The sequence below is a fragment of the Syngnathus scovelli genome, chromosome 3, assembly GCF_024217435.2.
Source record: "Syngnathus scovelli strain Florida chromosome 3, RoL_Ssco_1.2, whole genome shotgun sequence".
Classification (NCBI taxonomy): Eukaryota; Metazoa; Chordata; class Actinopteri; order Syngnathiformes; family Syngnathidae; genus Syngnathus; species Syngnathus scovelli.
The window spans coordinates 24,288,810-24,303,957 of NC_090849.1; the positions used below are offsets into that span (position 1 = coordinate 24,288,810).

At 45.1% G+C, this 15,148-nt stretch overlaps 2 protein-coding genes across 3 annotated transcripts; both read right to left on the minus strand.

Annotated features, from left to right (window-relative positions):
* Window positions 1-551: 551 nt before the first annotated feature.
* On the minus strand, window positions 552-2,100 carry nkx2.7 (NK2 transcription factor related 7). Its single transcript, XM_068650120.1, has 2 exons — window positions 1,714-2,100; window positions 552-1,198 (listed from the first exon to the last, which is right to left on the minus strand). The coding sequence occupies exons 1-2, from the start codon at window positions 1,918-1,920 to the stop codon at window positions 728-730; spliced, it is 678 nt and encodes a 225-aa protein (XP_068506221.1). The 5' UTR covers window positions 1,921-2,100; the 3' UTR covers window positions 552-727.
* A 3,625-nt stretch (window positions 2,101-5,725) lies between these two features.
* stc1 (stanniocalcin 1) lies at window positions 5,726-13,504 on the minus strand. 2 transcript variants are annotated; one of them, XM_049763687.2, is made up of 4 exons: window positions 13,321-13,504; window positions 11,085-11,224; window positions 10,495-10,706; window positions 5,726-9,808 (listed from the first exon to the last, which is right to left on the minus strand). In XM_049763687.2, the coding sequence occupies exons 1-4, from the start codon at window positions 13,502-13,504 to the stop codon at window positions 9,490-9,492; spliced, it is 855 nt and encodes a 284-aa protein (XP_049619644.1). In that variant the 3' UTR covers window positions 5,726-9,489. The 2 variants fall into 2 exon arrangements, with proteins under 2 accessions (XP_049619644.1, XP_049619643.1); XM_049763686.2 differs by having other exon boundaries at window positions 11,085-11,227.
* Window positions 13,505-15,148: the final 1,644 nt, after the last annotated feature.

Below are 15,148 nucleotides of genomic sequence, written 5' to 3' on the forward strand. Positions count from 1 at the left end.
TCTGGACTGGTGGTCTTCCAGTTTCTCGCCGGACTCGCACATGTTCTATATGGTGGCAAAGAAAATGTGTGAACGGAAGAGAAATGATGACTTTCTGCAGTGAGTGACAGTTGAATGGAACGGCTCTCCCAGTTGAAGAGCCTCTCAGTCTGCGGGTTTGTTTACCAAGCAAAGCCGGAGGACGGGACGGACGCTGAGCTCTTATCAGCTGGATTAGTCAATGGCACAATGATGAGCTAGCTCCCTTTGATAGAGCAGCTCGCCTCAGGTCGGGTGTCCTTTGACTTTCTTCCAGGAACTATTAGAAAATGTTACTTTTCTTTGACTAGCGTACGAAATAACAGAGCAACAATTTCCCTTACTAAATAATTACCCGTTTCTCTGGGTCTGTCCGAATTACTAACTACCTGGCTGACTAACCGACTAACTGACTGATTGCCTGGGTGACTAACTGACTCACTGACTGATTTCCTGACCTGACTGACTGACTAACTCACTTAAAATAACAACACAAAAGAATAATGACATAGCAAATTTATTGCAGACCTTACATGACACTAAGGTATGAAAAAAAGTACGTGCAGACAAAATGGATTATCTAGTGGTGTCCTTTTTCAAAGCAGTCTGCCACATTTAAACAAATCACTCCTCATATCAAAACAAAACAGAAATCAGTTGAAATGATCTTCCTTTCTGTACAAATCAGGTCTTGATTTGGACTGCATTGTCAGCAGCCTCTGAGAGCGTCCAGCGCACACACCAAGTACGTATTGTCTGTATTGTCGACATCGGCGCGCACACCGTGATAAGTCCAAGCGCACGCGCCGCCGTTGCCGTAGCCAACCGTGCCGTTCAATAAACCGAAAGTTGCACGGCAAGCTGGCGGGACGCACAGCCTCCCGTCTCGGACCAGCACCGGCACGGGCACCCTCCGGGGTACCGACTCCAGACTCCTGTCCTGACTTTGCCGCTTGCACTTGTACCTGCGGTTTTGGAACCAGATCTTGACCTGGGTGGACGTTAGCTTGATGACCAGGGCCAGCTGCTCCCTCTCAGCCGCCGACAGGTAGCGCTGCTGGCGGAAGCGACGCTCCAGCTCGCTCACCTGAGCCCGGGAGAAGAGTATGCGCGGCCTCCTGCGAGAGGTCGCGCCACCTTCGGGGCCTCCCTTGTGCTCAAGACACGTGTCTGTTGAAACACGTCATGTTGTATGTTGTTTGTTTTGGTTTAAAAGCAGAAAGCTCAATATAATCATAATTAAACAAATGACATTCTAGAAAAATGCATCCTTAAAAAACAAATTGCACTTAAACTTTACATTACCGTCATTTGTTAATCGTACCTTACAGTGAGACTTATTAAAAATAGAAATTGACTGTTGCTTTCATGGTTGCATTGAAAATTTATTCGTGTTACGAATAAAATTTGGACTATATTGAATTACAAATAATCTCTTTTAAATTTGCATTCGCATTAATTGCATATATTTATTTGCGGAAATATTCAATTCACATTTTGCATTCAAATCCAATTTAATGTAGAAAACCATTGTTAGCACTGAGATATCATCTGAATTGAATTACGTTCGCCAGAAATCAACAATTGCGTATTGCTAAGAATTCTATTCAGTCATCTTCCCATCATTGTATACAATTAATATGAATATTTTCTAAGGTTTGCCCAGTTGTGTTCCACCTTTCAAGATCAGGCAACAGAGGGGCAAGTCGTAGTTATCTTACCAAGTTTCTTCATCTGGTCCTCCACCTCTGCGTGGTGTGCGAACGTCTTCATTTGCCTCCCGTGCATGTTGTGATGATGCACCGCAGCAACTCGCTCAGCCAGCGAACCCTCATGTTCATTTTCTTGAAGCTTCAAAATATCCTCCACTGAAAACGGTGTTGACACGCTGGGATGCATCATCCCTCTTTTTCTTGTCTTGCAATATTCTTCTTGCTTCTTTGTGCTCGATGTGGCCTGACCTCTGACACTGAGTGGCGGCGTGGTAGCCCGTGCAGCTTTAAACACATGGGGGGGGGGGGGATGTCCTCTGTCATCTCTTTCCCCCCCAAAAGAAGCCGACAAATAGGCCACACGCTCTGATCTCCTGCCGAATGCTTCTCACCTTACACCTGAACGCACCACACTGGAAGGACTCAAGTGGGGTGGGGTGGGGGGGGGACCCTAATTGCCAGATAAGTGGGCTCAATGGTGTCTGACAGGCAGTGAGAGTCTGGTGAACATTTATCTGACACTGCTTGCTAATCACTAGAAGGACATGTTATTAAGTACCACTGTTCATGTAGTAGCAATATTCTGATAATTATTTGGTGCTGCTGGTTGTGGTGGTGGTGGTGGGGGGGGTTAGTTGAGTGACGTCTGGTGATGTTGACCAGCTTTGCCGTCAACATTGTTGTGCAGACACGTTATTAGTGTTGTCCGAGGCCACAACAAACAGAAACACGACACCTCATGTTGTGGAAGTGGAGAGGCGACGGCGCCAGCCTGCAATGCGTGACTGACGATGATGCAGCGGCAGCGGCGGCTGCAGCGGATCCTTGTTGTTTTAAGTTGACTAATGCAATGATAACATCTACTACTTCAGGGGCTACTCCGCGCATTATTTGTATAGTTCGTTGCAAAATTTAAAGAGAAACGCCGATTAAAAAAAAAAAAGATTTGATTAATACCTTAGACATTTTTGATGAAACACATTCAATGCATTTATCTCAATAAATATTTCGATAAATCCTTTCATATATGTTTCATTAAGATAGATGCTTTTTCCTTTAACTTTTTAAAAAACTTTTAACTTTAAAACTGGTTGCTTAAAAAGCCTTCCTATTATTTTCCGCTAGGTGTCTCTGTCATACCAGATTTATTCCCTTAGCGGCAAAGCAAGTGAAACCTCTCCCAGTTGCAACGCACCTGATCAAATGATCAGGATTGCTATCTAGCAAAATTAATGTTTACTTTCCCAACCTATATTTATATTTATATGAGCCACATTAATGGTGATAACGTTTTACAATGATTTAGGACATATTTCTTTCCAACCTGGCATTTGAACAGGGGTGTGTAGACTTTTTGTTTCCACTGTCTAAAAAGTGTGTCATCCATATTTTGGCACAATACATAAAGCATATAAAGTACGAAAGACAGCTCAGTGTCTTTCTGCTGCCATTCGAGGACTTTTCTGCAGTCAAATATGATCTCATTATCTTGGCTGTCCTTGGGTATTTCCCCACAGAACTGAAGGGGATAGTGATTGCTGGCGAGATTGGAGTGGATCTAATCTTTTGCCGCTATTCCATTTCACCGCACATCTAATTTGTCACAGTGCTGATGAATATGCCACAAGTTCCATGGGAAAGAAAGAGAGGGGACATCATGAATGTAAAACACACACACGGGGTGAGGAAGCAGGCTGAGACCCAAGTTGCGTTCTGTCGCACCAAAATGCAATGATCGAGTTGAATGGCAAGAATATCGGAGGTGCGCGTTTTTAACTCGGTAGAGCCGTCATTTTTGACACGGTGGATCTCATTAGACCTAACGTTGTGTCGCAGGCTTTATTTGTCATCCGGGGACAAACAAAATCAAATGAGCACATTTTCAAGAGCGCCAAGCAGATGGTAAGAATCGCATCTGCATAATGATCCTCTCCTGTCATCATTATTCATGTATTCCTCGGCTTGTGACTCCCAGGGTGGCGATACGACCGGGCAGCGCTCCAAGCGACGGGCAACCAAGTGAACACGCAGGGTCAAAAATCTGTTTCCAGGCAACGAGGTGTTTCTGTGTATTTAAAGCGCCATGCCAGCTGCTATTAAAAGTGACACTAGCGCAGCCGTGGACACACACAAGGAGCCTACACACACGCACACTGACAATCTCGCCATATTTTTGCATTTTCACCCACTTCCAGCCAAAGTCAGAAAATGCTCCATTAGTGGAAGCCTGTAAAAGATGCTCCCGAGTGGATGGGGAAATGCGCTCACACATTCTACGGAAATGTCTTTTTCAGTTGTGAGAGCGTTTTTGTAGTATATGTACGACATACTCCTGAATTATGTTGCTAGCCCCTCATACTTGCCAATGTACTACTTACTTAGTGTTAGGGTTAGGGTTATAGGGTTATATATATATATATACAGTATCTACATATATATTAGAGCAGTGGGCGAATGAGTCGTCATTGAATAACCGACCCAGTTGGCCACAATGCAATGTGAAATTCTACTTGAGAGATTCATGTGCCAAGTGTTTCCCTTATGGTTTGGACGTTACAAATGGGCAGGCCTACATGTGTACCATGCTTCATTGATGAGCCAGCGTGAGAAGATGCTAGAATTGGCCTGCTTGAGTTGCAGCATCACCTATCCATGAGGCAGGCGGGCTGGCTGGCTGGCTGGCTGGCGGGCTGGCTGGCTAGCTGGCTGGCTGGCTAGCTGGCTGGCTGGCTGACTGGCTGGCTGGCTGGCTGGCTGGGTGGGGAGCAGGCTGATGAGAAAGCCCCCCGGGACTCTCCTCTAAATAGGCATGAAATTATATCTGCCTCTGCCTGAGATTAGTGTCCACGCAGCCTCTCTCTTGTCCTCGGGCCCTTCCACCAAACAGCCACTTTGCAGTTTTCAGCTCGCTTGCGTTCAAGTTGAAGAAAGTTCATTTCCTTCAGGAGGTGCTGGGCGTCCTTGATCCGCCTTCACGGGTCCTGCTGGATTTGTCACACATACCGAGCGCTCAGAGGATGTGGTAGACCACAGCCGTGTCATGCGCGGATAATTTGCGCTTAATAGAAAGAAGCGGAGAGCGCTGGATGCACTTTTAGTTTCAGTGCATACGATAGATTTGGCAGAACTTATTGAAAGCAAGTCCGCCGGCTGCGCCTGCACAATGTAACGCACGCACGCACGCCCGCATGCACGTCAGCCCCGCAGCAGCCTTGCACTGAATTCTGCTTTTATGACGCCCATAAAAGTCCAATTGTTGTTGACGCTCTCACACGGCGCCTAATTTGTCTTTATTTTTGGAGGTCACGGCCCGGGGAGCGCGCTGTTATAATGAAGTGCATTGTGTGTGCCTTTTTTTTTCTTCCTCTCTCTCTCCCTCTTCACTGTGTATGAAATTCTTCACTCTGAAGCTGGCACGGCCAGCGGTAGTGATCAAGCGACACATCCTGCACAATTAGGACAAAGAGTGGCTTTTACAGGACATTGCAAAGAGCAAACGGAAGCACAGTTGAGGAGCTTTTTTTTTCTTCTTCTTTTTCTCTCGACCACTGCCATCATGTTTTCTTCCAAGGCAGGACAAACTAAATTAGACTGCCCACCTGGTACATTCGTGTCCTCAACCATGCTTCGACATTACTATGAAAAGGACCTTCTTAAAAGTCCTCTCGGAAAAATCTTTGTTTATGGAGTATGTTGTGGCTAGACATTGACATTTTTTTTTTATTATTGGAGAGCTCATGTTCCTGGAAAGTAGTCTAGTTTGAATGTGATCTAGTGTTTAACTTTCCCACTCTTGTCTTGTAAGATAAAGTCAACTCAAATCATGAGCCCTTGGAATTTTTTTTGATCCATATATAAACTTGAAATTCTGGGAAGACCACGTATAAATAGTACATTCAAGTGAAATGTTAAGCAGAATTACCGTGTTGTTGGATGTACCGATTAACATTGCGTAAGTCGTCGTCGTCGTTGCAAAAAAAAAAAGTCATCCGATATGCCAGATATGGTCAATATTTTATTTCAGCAAAAGACACATAATTGATGCATTTGTATCTTTCATGACTTTTCAGTACAGAGGAAAAACCCAAACATATACACAGTATGGGTATATGTATATTTTAAAGTGCAAGTCATTTACACAAGGTCAATCATGCGTTACATAGCATCTGTATCAGAAACTTCAGTTCAAACTTTGAGTGTGCTATTCGAATAGTAAAATAACTGTCACATATATATATATATCTATATATCTATATATTTATTTTATAGATATATACATACGAATACAAAATAAACTTTACAAGTCACCGAAGCGTTTTTATTTTTCTCGCTTTTGCTCGAGCACAACGACAATCAATCACGATCAATCTATTTCAAGTCTTGAGAGGAAAGAGTACCATGACGTGTCAGGAGAAACCGTTTTCACGCAGCTCGCCGCCGTGACGCTCTCGCCCGAATCCGCAAACTAACCGAAGGCCCGTGACCGACCGCTTTTTTATGTGTGTGTGTGTGTGTTTCTTGTAGCTTTTTCGCGCGTCACGGACGTGGCCTCCCGCTAGCAGACATTCAGTAAACAGTTACATTCTCTGAAAAACTACCGTTACGTCGGACTTGGTGAGGAAAACAGTCAATTTGCCCGAGAAAGTCATCGACACGCAGGAATGTCCAACAGGAAGTCACCATGACGACAGACAAGACACATACGTGCCGTGCCGAGAAGTGGGCAGCAGCTGTTTGGGTTTCGGGATGGACAACATACACTCACTCACTCGCACACTCGCATCGTGCACACCTATCATGAATGTTTCAATGCCCTTTAGAGTGGTCAAGATGGAAAAGGGGGGAAAAAAGTGCATATTGAACGTAAAGTAGCAGGAGACCGACCGTTTGGACTACAGTGTGACTACGGCTCTTGGATGCTCAAAGGACACGGCCACTTGACTGAGCCCAACAATCACCGTCGAGCGCTTTTATTCACCGCGGGAACAAAAGGTCCGTTTTCTGCGTCAGCTTTTGTGTCGGAGATCATTGCATAGTTTGGAATTCTCGAGTCTCGGAGTTGCCGCTGGAAAGTAATCACCTTTTCAAAGTAAGGAAAAAAAAAAAAAACGAAGAGCTTGTTGTGGTTGTGCTTGTTGTCAGTGGTCAGTGAAGGCGCTTTTTCACGCGGGATGGCGATCGGCTCCTTTTGCACCTTTGCGTGCGTTATCCAAAAATTCTGCCTTTAGAAGTTGGATCATCTTTTAGCTTCAATTTCAGAGAGGTACGTTAGGCTTAAAATTTGTGTGAATGCTTTTAAATTCCGGTTAAGGCATCTCAAAAATCAATTTTCCGATTTTCTTTTTCTTTCTTTCATGTCAGTAAGCTACTTTTATATCTTGACTTATTTTTAAATGTGGTACTTTCAATTGTGAAGCACATTGAGTTATCGCCTTATATAGATAAAACTGCCTTGTTTTGATTGTCTGTATGTGTGAAAGTTCTTGATTCGTGATTCTCAAAGTGAATCCCTGCCCAAACACATTTCAGTTGTATTTAACTTTTTTTCTGAGCAATTTAACAGTACATAATGTTAGGAGAGACTTATTTTTACTTGCGTTGAAGTGCCCTTTGGACAGACACATTTTTAGTACTGTAAAACCGTTCCCTGTAATTGTTTGGTGACCAGACTGACTGGGCATTGTTCAAAGACTCAAAATTGCCCCGAGTGTATCAATCAACAGAAAGCATTATTTCCCTTTTAAAGGCAGAATTCAAGATCTAACCTGTCCAATTGGCCCATCCAGCTAATTGTTACACATGAAATTGTACTGAACCCCCGAGATGAAAAAGGGTGTCCCGACAAACGCAACGTGCACAAACAGGTGAGCCCAAGGCTCCAAGACCGCCGCCTCCTCCCGTCGACAAGGTAACAGGCCAAACAAACACCAGCATGGGACTTCCTTTCGGGCCCGATTGTCTTCATAGAATATGAAGGCTTGAACATTTGTCAGAAGGGGAAATAGCAACAGACCAGCTGCTAACTTGAGCGTCCGTCTTTTGCATGCTGATGTTTGCTTCGCTTCCAAAGTGCTTTGTAGCAGCCGCAATGCAACTGTGGAGTTGTGGTCCCATGTGAGTAGACTAGAGTAGAGTAGAGTAGATCACCTGACTTGAATGACCAACTTTGTTCCCCTATGGCCAGCACAGAGTCATAACACGGGTCCCGTTCAGTCATATATATATATTTATATATATAATTTTTTTTTTGGTGGCGTAGAGATGTTCAAATCGGAGCCATAACCGAACTGCTTGCTTTAAGCGAATTAAACCTACAATATGTGCATTAAAATAAGACATTAAATAATATAGTAGGAAAATAAATATAATTCCACGAAGGCTTATTTGTTTTTGGTGTTTTTTTTTTTTTTAAATAGTCACTCTAAATCTCGACCCCCGGGGAAGCGAGCGAGCGAGCGAGCGAGCGAGCGTCGTTCAGCAACATAAACGTAGTGCCTTTGACGCCGGAGAGCTCAACAGTCGTATGCGTTGTGATGAGTTGACGGACACATTTGACCTAACGAGCTTCATGATGATTGCGAACAACACGCGTCACTACTAATGGCTACATCTGTCATCAGAAAACAAACATCAGCATCAAATGTGCTTTATGTGTCCACTCCTATTTTGGTTTTTCATGAAAAGCATTCAGGGCAGTTTTGAAGTTGGGTTTTTGTTTTGTTTGCTTTGATTTTTGGTCAGTTGAAGATAATCTCGCTCAAAGGTTCCGGTGACCACGCGCTCTTCGGAGAAGGCTAGCTATGGCTGTGGCAGATGACCTCGAGGATACAGTACATGTAAGAGTCGTTCAAGAATACGTGTGAAGGGGATCTTCACATCTCATGCTCACAATTTGACTGGTCTCATCACGAACAGATCAGGTACACCTAAAATAACGCCCCTCCCCCTTGCGGATGAACCGATAAATCCATCAATGGATGACTTTAGCTTGTGCTTAGTGGAGCCAGAAGAGGCGGGGAAAAGATTTGAATGGTCCCGTGACATCCTGGAGAATGCTATTTTCAATTTGCAGCATTGAAGTGGTGGGCTCCAGTGATACGCCTGTTCTAGAGCAGCGGTTCTCAAAGTGGGGTCAGCAAAATACTTAGCAATAAATTCTGCTATGATTTTTTTTTTTTAAAGCTCCAGGGTTGGTGTCACAATGTATACCTCCAAACTCCTTGTTTTCCCTTGATTGTGCGTCAGATGATGGATTAGCACCCTAACTCCTGGCTGCGTCAACGCACCAGCTGACAAAGCCTTACCTTCTCAAGAAACTACCATTCTGACTTTTGTTCTCAAATATAAGCATATTTGACATTCCTATAGCATTTGGGCCTTAAATGGCAAGAGGATTATATGGACGATCTCTTCTCCCCTAGAAATTTGAGAACCCCTACTCTAGAGATATGAACCACTATGGCTGTTTTTTTTTTTTTTTTTTTCTTCCCTTTTGTGCTTGGCATAAGACCTTTTAAGGATTCATCTCATCCGAGCGAGATGAAGAGTGAGCAAGGCTGCTGGAGTGATGAATGTGGGGGTGGGGTGTCCCTCAAGCCTTAGACGTAGGATACACAATATAGCAACAATCAAATCAACTCTCGTGGCGGTCCAGCATTCCCTGGAGGTGCATATTTGTATAACTTCCAGTCGAGCGGAGGAATGAATGAGTTCACCCCGAGGGAATAGAGGAGCCATTTCAACTTGGAGTGCAACGAAGTTAGGAGCTGTCACTGGCTGAGCGCTTTTTGCCAAAATGACTGGCAAGGTCTCTGTTTCGCAGACTAGGCTGGATCTTGTACATATGAGGGCCCACAGACCAGCGCCAGCTCCCGCGGGCCTCCGCTCCGGTCGGAGTGGCGACGGCGGCCGCGGCGGCGGCGGCGACCGAGCCGGCCGTGGACGCACACGGCTTGTTCTGCAATAGCTGTACGAGGATGGTCATCTCCGGGCCCATCCGAGACACCATGCTGGCTCTGACGCGCTCTACCGTATCCTCGTCACAGTCCATCAGGCTCTGCAGCAGCCTCCCGTAGAACCTGAGCCCACAAAAAAACCCAAAAAAACACAATGAGTCCTCGAGGCCGATTCTCCTTCGTATACACTCCGACGAACGAGGCGCGCCGTTGAATTTCTATTTCCCTATTTCCCGGCTGCGTTGAGCAGATGGTAACCAAAAGATGCAAGTGAATACAACGTGAGCCATCTGTTATGCGACATAAATCCAGGTCAAAGGGGCATCCGGTCGACAACATTTAGATTTGCTGAACCAACAACGGCACTTTTGCGGTGATGACTCTCCAAATCGGACCACTAAATAGGCCACGTGTTGCCTAAAGGCCTACAGGTGTCTTGCGAGCTGACCCTTCTCAGTCATGAGTAACCTCCAGTTAACAGTTTCCAAAGCAATAATCAGATTACTTACTTATCCTAGTTGCTGTGCATTAATATCGCGGTTAATATGTCGCCAAGGAAAAGTCAAGGCTTTAATGACCAATCAACAGAAAACGACAGTAAGTCCGTGGAAATCAACAAAATATCACACACAAAAAAGGGAATAAATGATACAACAGCACAAGTTACAAGTCACGTCACATCACGTCAGCAAAAACTGTTGTCTTCCCCATAAGTGTATTACGTTAGCAAAGTTAAGCTAGCACGCTATGCTAAGTTTGGTGCTACGTCACCGTATCTTATGTCTTGCATCTAAGTTGCGTCTGCTCACCTATTGGGGAAGTGGCTCGGCAGCTGAGCCACCTCGCCGATAGCGTCCGGGTTGGTCCGGGCGACCGTGCAGATATCCAGCTTGCTGTAGCACTCCTCCTGGACTTCCGATATCATTCTTTGGAATGTGGAGCAGCGACGGATGGTCAGGAACACCTTGGAGGTGATGCCATTGGCAATGCACTTAAGGCTCTCTTTCACGAATGCTTTACCCTGTGGAAGGAGAGCAACGCATTGTGCTACTAGGACTTATTTTTGCCCACCATCCTCATCTCCCATAGTATTATAGTATCGATTTCTGAATACGCGTCATTTATTTCTGATGGGTGTCTTGTCTTCTTTGTCTCGTGTGTCTTGGCTGCGCAGCTTTCAGTCATTTGTGGCTTTTTTTGTTCTTTTTATTGGTCCAATCAAAATTTATTTTGCCCTTCATAATAGCCAGCGCTGCCCACCACAAAGACACTTTTGGAATGCGTTCAGATTTTGTCGCACGAGTCGTAAGTCAAGATCCCACCGCACGATATATTTTGATAGCCCGCCGTACGACTGCGACTCCAGGCGTCGGCGGACGGAGGGAGTGTAAGCGTATACCTGAGTGTCAAATTTAGCAGCACTGTACAGGAAGGACTTGCAGATGTCATGCATGCCATCTGTGTCGCACGTTGAGTTTTCCAGGCAGGCGAAGGCCCCGCAGCCAACTTGGAGGGCACCGTTGAGACAGCGTGCCACATCTGCTGTGGGCACACAGATGACGATGATGATGATGATGAGCCATCAGCGCCCGGCGCAAGCCAACACTAGCTCCACTGCGCAGTTGCCAGGCTCTGGGCGAGAAAAATGCCACCGACAAAGGAGAATATTCACAAAGGACGTGCAGCCGCGAGGGGCAAAACTGCAGATTGGACACCTTACAGCCAGCTCCCAGAGGCTCAGACACTTTTTGGCGCCGCTTGGCTTTTCCCTTGGCAGGGCCTATATTTCGCAGCAGAGCTTTTGGACCAACGGCACCAGAAATACCAGAGTTTCCTGAGAATTGTTGGCGTGCACACACACATGCACACACGCACGCACGCACACACACACACACACGCACATGCACGCTGTCCTGCCACCAGCCTCTGTCTTCAATTATTTTTGCAACAACTGGTAATTGTGGAGCTACATTTTAGGACTCCGACCACTTCAGTGTTCCTGCACTAGAGAGTCGCCACACGCCACAGTCGGGCCAAATATGAATCACAACATGATATTAGTAAGAAGACGTCAATGAAGCGCAACCACGCTCGGGCCATTCAAACAGATCATCTGTCCATCTATTCATCTATGCAGAGTAGGCGTGTCAAACTCATTTTTGGAGCTGGCCACATTGACATTTTCAGGGCACAAAAAATCCCTCCTGGCATTCTGACTTTGGCCACACTCTGACAATGATGTTGATTGGTTCAGTTTGCTGTGTATATTGGAAATGGATCAATTAGCTGCTCCTTTTATATTGTGGACTAATCTCTTGGGCTAGAATGGAGAAAAATAGTAATGGTTGGTTTTTGACTTTTGCAGGCCACATAAAATGATGCGGAAGGCCAGTTCTGGCCCCCGAGCCTTGAGTTGGATACGTGTGATTTGGAGACTTCATCATCTCTTTAACTCCACACTTGACCAAACAGCGGTCCACAAAGATAAAGCAAATATTTAGTTTGAAGAACCATAGATGCATTAATCATATAGGTAGCCATATTTTTTGTTCTTGCTTTTATACATTTCCATACCTCAAGCTCAAATGAATGAGTGCGAAACATGCTGGATAGATGAGTTGAGAAAAGAAACAGTCACTATAATGTAATTTTCCATGTTTGCTTTTACCATCAAATGGCATCTTATATTCGCTCATTTAATTAAAAAAATGGTTGTATTGTAACTGCCCAAAGAAAATGCGATTTTTTATTTGTATCATTAAAGGTTATGAATACGTTACATTTTGGTGAGAGAGGCACCAAGGTCGAACCTGGACTGGTCGCCGTGCTATCCCATCCATAGCAACATATTTTTTAAAAAAAATGTGATGAGGGGGCCCCAGCCCACTTCAGACATATTGCAAAGGATCATGCTGGGGCACTTGGTTGCTAACGTTTCAAAGGTTGCATGGTAGATCGCATGTCTGCCTTGCAGTTCAGAGGTTCTGCGTTTGAATCTGAGCCTTCCAGTGTGGAGTTTGGATTGTAATTTGTTTTTTTTCTCTACACCTTTGTGACTTTTCATCAGGTGCAGTACTTAAAAATAGTAGAGGTGTGAATGGAAGCGTCATGCTAAACAGTCAAGATTTTATATGATTATGCACACTTGTGGCTTCCTTTTAAAGGCTTGATTTGTTTGTTATTTTAGACTTTCACAGCCTGGGTGATTGAATGCACCCACGGGCCGTAGGTTGTCCACCAATTAGTGCAAAATCCACCCAGTATGAATGCATCTCATGCTTATGTGGCTTTTTTTTTCCTATACTAATTGAATGAATGTGCAGCTTTATATTGTTTAATACTCACTAATGCACAAAATAGTAGGGGAGCTATGCAGCACTAGCAGGTCCAAGCTCATCTGTTGCCGGCAACAAAGTAATAATGACCAAAAAAAGAAAGAAAGAAGGAAAGAAAGAAAATGCACAATTCATTGCACTGCAAAACGGCCGCACAGGCCAAAAATGATCATAATGAGAGAAGAAATGTGCATGTGAGCGAGCGAGCGAGCTCAGCAAGGCTGACGCACACGCACCCGCACACGCACCCGCACACGCACAGTACTGTAGATGATGCCCAAGCATGTGTGTGCTACTTACAAGGGCTGTTGGCCGAGAAGCGTGCTCTCCTGGACGAATAGGACTCGTTGTGATCCAGCTCGTATGCAGATGCGTTGAGCAGCATCAGAAGGAAAAGTCCCGTCCTCAGAGGCGGCATCGTCTTCCCGGCGAAGATGTCACAAGTGAGCGCAAAGACACGGCCGAGCCTCCGCGGGAGACTCATTCAGCAATAATTCAAGCGCAACCAAAAGAAGCAGATCAATGGGGAGAAATGAACCGGGGAGTGAGGGAGGGCTGCTCTTTCACCAGGCTGCGCTACTCCTCTCTGTGCTTTGGACTCGCATGACAGACAGGCAGGCAGGCAGACGGCACCGATGCTCAGTGGGAGCTTCAGCCTGCTCGCCTTTATATAGGAGCTCGGAACGCCACGAGCTGGACGCCTGCGCCAATCGCGAGGCAGCGTTCAAGGACCGGCTCCTGCTCGCTCCACTACTAATTGACAAAAAGAAAAAAATCCCACTTATTCATCAGGAGAGCCATCCGGAAAATGATGCATTCATCTGTTTATTAGAAGCGTAGTCGTCATCAAGCGTGTCATCTAGATACCGGCATTACATGGACAAACCTCCACATTAGACAGGAAGGGAGGGAATCATTTACAATCGCTCTTATGCTTGCTACAAGAAGTTCAAGTAGTCTTTCTCAAGGACTTTTCATTCGAGAGGGCAGCCTTTTGCGTTTTTTTTTGCATTTGTAAAGAGATTTAGATCCATCCATCCATCCATCCGTCCGTCCGTCCGTCCGTCCGTCCATCCATCCATCCATCCATCCATCCATCCATCCATCCATCCATCCATCCATCCATCCATCCATCCATCCATCCATCCAAACAGTCATACTGTACTTGAGTGTAAAGAATTGACAAATCATGGTCAATATATATATATCCTGTGGTGCCTTCTGGTGTGCACACGGTCGCAGTATATGGAGATAAACAATGATGGCCACAACTGCTTAGCAAGTTGCAGTAAGATGAATTGCTTTTCATAGTCCAAAGAAAACATTCCCGTGTGTATTGTTATGTTGTGCTGCTGCACCGTTTGTGTTCATATAGCTGTTAGCTAAAGTTGATGCTAGTTTCATTAGGTCATCTATGGTGTTTTGCATTATGCCCATGAACTTTTGTCTAGGCCAGTCTTATCTGATTGTTTGGACAATTCCCGTAGGAAAGACCGTTTTGGAATTTGAACAACTTGGAAGTCAACCAGCATCACGGAACGGATTAGCCACCGCCCACCGTATTCAAATGACCTATCGTTTGATCACATGACATTTCCCACAGCGGTGAGGCCTTTTGTTGCTTTTCCTTATCGAATCATCTTCGTGTGAAGCGTTGTTGACGTCGAGTGTATAATGTCTCCGCTTGGCCTCATTTTTCAAGAAGTCCACCACCAACTTGCAGCAGCAGCAGCAGCAGCTCGTGTGTGCACACAGAGGAAGATGTGTGGGACTTGACCGTTTATCTCACGCCCCCTCAGCGGCATAGCAGACAGAATGAACAACTCATCTGATGCACAAAGAGCAGAGTGATAACTCAGCGTGAAGCAACATTATGCACTAATCTGACCTTATAAAAACAACTTTGACACCATTGTGATGATACGCTAGCCTGTAATAAGAAGAATCTCGCATTGCCGTGGCAACGCCAGATAAACTCTTGTGATACACCTCATGTTTACCTCAATCATCAAATGCTCTTTCATTAGGTTGTCTTGACCAAAATGTCTTTGTACGTCTTCTTTCAAGCATAATCAGTCTCAAGCTAAATAAGTGCGCTGCCATCTAGCAGCTAAAAATGAAATTACAC

What these genes read in the sequence shown, in the direction of transcription:
- stc1 (XM_049763686.2), bottom strand. Translation starts at nt 13,504, where the DNA reads ATGAGTCTCCCGCGGAGGCTCGGCCGTGTCTTTGCGCTCACTTGTGAC. An exon ending in CTTCTCGGCCAACAGCCCTT is followed by an intron (nt 11,228 to 13,320) that starts GTAAGTAGCACA and finishes GTGTGCCCACAG; the next exon opens with CAGATGTGGCACGCTGTCTC. An exon ending in CTGCTAAATTTGACACTCAG is followed by an intron (nt 10,707 to 11,084) that starts GTATACGCTTAC and finishes CTCCTTCCACAG; the next exon opens with GGTAAAGCATTCGTGAAAGA.
- nkx2.7 (XM_068650120.1), bottom strand. Translation starts at nt 1,920, where the DNA reads ATGATGCATCCCAGCGTGTCAACACCGTTTTCAGTGGAGGATATTTTG. An exon ending in TAACTACGACTTGCCCCTCT is followed by an intron (nt 1,199 to 1,713) that starts GTTGCCTGATCT and finishes ACAACATGACGT; the next exon opens with GTTTCAACAGACACGTGTCT.